The 3,877-nt window shown below is 42.6% G+C and overlaps 1 protein-coding gene across 1 annotated transcript; it reads right to left on the reverse strand.

Annotated features, from left to right (window-relative positions):
- Window positions 1-1,322: 1,322 nt before the first annotated feature.
- LOC6559209 (gamma-butyrobetaine dioxygenase) lies at window positions 1,323-3,061 on the reverse strand. Its single transcript, XM_001986868.2, has 2 exons — window positions 2,208-3,061; window positions 1,323-1,792 (listed from the first exon to the last, which is right to left on the reverse strand). Exons 1-2 carry the CDS (start codon window positions 3,059-3,061, stop codon window positions 1,471-1,473), a joined length of 1,176 nt encoding a protein of 391 aa, XP_001986904.1. The 3' UTR covers window positions 1,323-1,470.
- Window positions 3,062-3,877: the final 816 nt, after the last annotated feature.

Raw genomic sequence — 3,877 nt, forward strand, 5'->3', positions numbered from 1 at the left:
GTGGTGGGGTGTGGTGTGGTGTGTGCAGTGGTAGCCACTGCAACCCTTTAGTCAGCTGTTGCTGTTGCTGTTACTGTTGCTGTTGCTCCGACTCTCTAGCTGCTTATTATGTGGATTATTAGAGGGATTTACTTGGCTGGAGTTTTCATGTGCTACCAAAATCACATGCGCTGTGTATGTGTATTTCATGTGCTTGGCATCAATGACATAAATAAAAAGATTTACCAAGGATTTGCCACTGGGTAACCGCACCAAAAATAAAAAAATACCAAGCAGAAAACAAAACCAACAACAGCTTCCGGCGCTGCAAAAAGGTGCCGTCAAAATGTGGCAATGCCGCAAATATACAACCGCACCGCCCGACCACCCTCTTGCCAACAATTTGCCTCTTGCCTTTCTTGGCTTGTTGCTGGTTGGTCTCTTTAAAGGGTTTCGCTGTCTGTGGCGCCCACACATTTGTGTGATTTACGCTGACACTAAAAGCTCAGTCAGGTCAATGTTTGTTTCTTGATAACCACCTAATCGCAAATGCCACTACAAGTATTAAAACGGCAACCAAATGTAGTAATAGAAAAGCAAAAAGATTGCTCATTCATTGCTCACTGATAACAAACAATTCATATTCAATTTACATATCAGTTTTAGTTTCGAAACTGCGAGTAAACAATGACGTGTTTCGGACTTTCACTTAATGTCATCCGATCGCTCTTAATATGTATGTATGTGAGCTATTAAGAACCAGCCCAGATGGACAGACAAACAGATGCCCTGCAATTAAATGAATCGCTCGAGAGTAAACAACACATTAATTAAGATGAGTCGGTTGAGAAGATAATAATATATTGTAGCCAATATATAATTAATGTTTTTCATTTTACATTTATATATAAATATTGATAAACTGCTTAGTGAACCTTTTCATACTTTACTAACTTTGGTTATAAGCTTTTAATTGCTAATTGCTAATTGACATTAAATTTATTTATTTTAACCCTAAGTCAGCTCGGTTGATTGAAATATTGTTTTGAATCAACCGAGCTGACTTTCTTACCCCTTTTAACACCCATTGCTGTTTTAAATTTCTCAACTAATTGACATCAAATCTATCAAACTACACCACGAAATTACTACACACAATTCTTTCTTTAAATGACTTAAACTAATTTGCCCTTTTCCTCCCGTCAATTAATTATTATTCGCCATAAACATGAAAGCAAAACATATTTTGAAATAAACTTATTTAACATTCATTTAGTTTTTTACTAAGTAAAATATATTTATTTATATTTCTGTATATTTTAAAAGTCAGGTCGACTAATAGTTCTGTTTAAGCTATACTACACACTTTCACTGAAGGCAGCTTTGTTTAATTAGAACAGAAGAATTTGTTGTGCCACTGTTGTTAACTATTAGTGTGTTATTTGAGAAGATACTATAGATAATTGAGCTAGCAGCAAAGTTGCTAGCCAACTATTTGTAATGACCAAGGGCATTCTTCAGGACACGCCAGCGCGAGTAGGCAATGTCCCAGTCGACGAAGGCGCCCAGAATGTGCCGGACATTATGATCCGTGTCATCGTACCCAGTGCGTCCATGCACCATTCTCAAATTGTCGAAGGTGAGTACATCCCCCGGTGCGGTTTTAAAAGTGCATGCCTGCTCGTTGGCCAGCCGTATAAACACAGCCATCGCTTCGTACCATGGACGCACCTGGTCCGCGGGCACACTGAAGTGGCTGTCGCGTTGCGGAATGCTGTGGTTAATCCTCACGTAACGACCATTGGCATCCAGGCTGTGTAGAGAAAAGAAGAATTAAAAGGTGGCACACTAAGAAAATTAAAATCTTCTCTCTTTTACTTGCAAGATGTTCCGAGCTAATATATATTTATTTATATATATATTTACTAAATAAAAATATATTTTGGCCCAAATTATAGCCATTATTTGGTAGACGGACACTCAAATTGACTTATTTCTGTGCTTACCCCTACTCAACTTAACTTGTTTTGTGATCTTGGAGTGAAGTCCTAACATGTTTATATTGAAAAATATTTCGTGATACTTTTCAGACTGAAAATCTGTGAACCACTGAAATTGTCTGGTAAGTTTTATGATTACATTCAAAAAAGAAATATTCTAATCATGGCATAAAAATGTTTGTGAATTTCAAATCAAGTCTTTTTCGGGTTCTCTCAGTGTACACTTACTTGATGACTGGCGCACGCCAGATGTTGTGAAAAGAGAGCTCCTTGTCGCTACCAATGTCCGCCCAGTCAACTGGCGTTTGGCTGAGCACGTGAAATGAGCTGGGATATCGCTGACGCAGCAAATCCGCCACATGGAACGCATCGGTAAGCAGATTCCAGCCACCCGGTGAATCCGATTGCTGCAGCGTATGGAGCAGTGTTACGCCCGGCTTGTACTCAAAATATGGCATATCCGTGTGCAGGGGCAGTGGTGCAGCCAAGTAGGCATAATTGCTGGCGCCGGGCTGTGCCCGCACACTCCACTCATCGCCGTAGGTTGTGCGTCGCATGAATCCGACGCGGTTGCACAGCTTTCGCAGCACATCCTCCTCGAGTGGAGCTTGCTTGACCAGCGCCAGGCCATAGACAGCGAGGTGATGCAGCCACTGCAGCAGTGCTTCATCGCTCTCAAGCAGTTCCTGGTATTGGAATTCACGTCGGATTAATTCATACTGCTGGCCGGACCAGTGTCGCTGCTCGGGGCGATAATAGGCGCGCAGATAACGGGCTCGATTCGCTTGCGAGAAATCGCGCTCCTGGAGCCAACTAATCGGATAGCTTGACTGATGATCATCGGACCACTCAATCTGTAGCGTTTGCTGCTCCGCACACCAGCTAATCTCCTGCAAGCGTACAGTGGGATCCAAGTAGTTCCAGCCGTGGGGCAGGCGACTTCTTGTCTGTTTCATATAGCATTTGGGGCACCGGCAATTGTCGCGCAACCAAATCTCTGGAAATTGCATGGCCGGCTGCTCCGCAGATACGTGCAGGAGCACCAGCTGTTGCTGCAGATCCCGACTCACTTGAACCAACATTTGCGCGATCTTCAACACAACCGGCGGCAATGCTCAACGCTTGACGAATGAGTCGAGTAGAGACAACTGCAACAGCAACAGCCCATGGTTGTCGACAATAGACACGTGGCCTTAACAGTATCATTGCTAAATAGATTATTAATGAGGCTCGGCTGGTGCTCGCCTGATGCCAGCTCTTATCAATCCCTTGTGATAGGTTGACGACGTCTCTCAACTTCTTGCTACCTCAGCCTTTTTTTCTATTTTCATATTTAAAGACTTGTCTTTAAACTGCCACACACACACACACACACACATATACAAACACCCGCTCGTTGGCTCGCGAGTAGATTCAGCCATCCAGCATGCAAAATTAAAAATGCAAAATTAATTTTGCACAAAATTGCAAACGCTTGCAAATTCTGCATAATTGTTTGTCATCAACATGGCCCAACCCCTGGAGCACCCGTCAACTCCCACAGCGACTGGCACCCTTTCTTTGGCACTCAGTTGAGCCTTTCCATGCTGTCTCGCATTGCTCGCTCTGCATTGAAATGCCGTCAATCATTGTTAGGCGGCATTGATCACTTCATTCGCAATGATGCACATTCCACATATCCACATTGCCACATCTACCTTCCCCCATGTTGCCATGATTGCAATATCCCACTTCTGACAACACAATAACCATTCAGCATATAGCCAAAAGCAACAACAACAACAACAACATCTGCATGACTATAGCGCTATTTTTAATTATCACTTTCACAGACATACATATATATATGTATATAAATATGTATGGCCATTCGTATCTACCATCTATCGCTTGGGTAT

Source organism: Drosophila grimshawi, unplaced genomic scaffold (assembly GCF_018153295.1).
Source record: "Drosophila grimshawi isolate 15287-2541.00 unplaced genomic scaffold, ASM1815329v1 contig_1369, whole genome shotgun sequence".
In the NCBI taxonomy this organism is placed as follows: Eukaryota; Metazoa; Arthropoda; class Insecta; order Diptera; family Drosophilidae; genus Drosophila; species Drosophila grimshawi.

Coding starts and splice junctions, on each gene's coding strand:
- LOC6559209 (XM_001986868.2), bottom strand. CDS start 3,061: ATGTTGGTTCAAGTGAGTCGGGATCTGCAGCAACAGCTGGTGCTCCTG. Junction 1,793..2,207: donor TGGCGTGCGCCAGTCATCAA/GTAAGTGTACAC, acceptor TTCTCTACACAG/CCTGGATGCCAATGGTCGTT.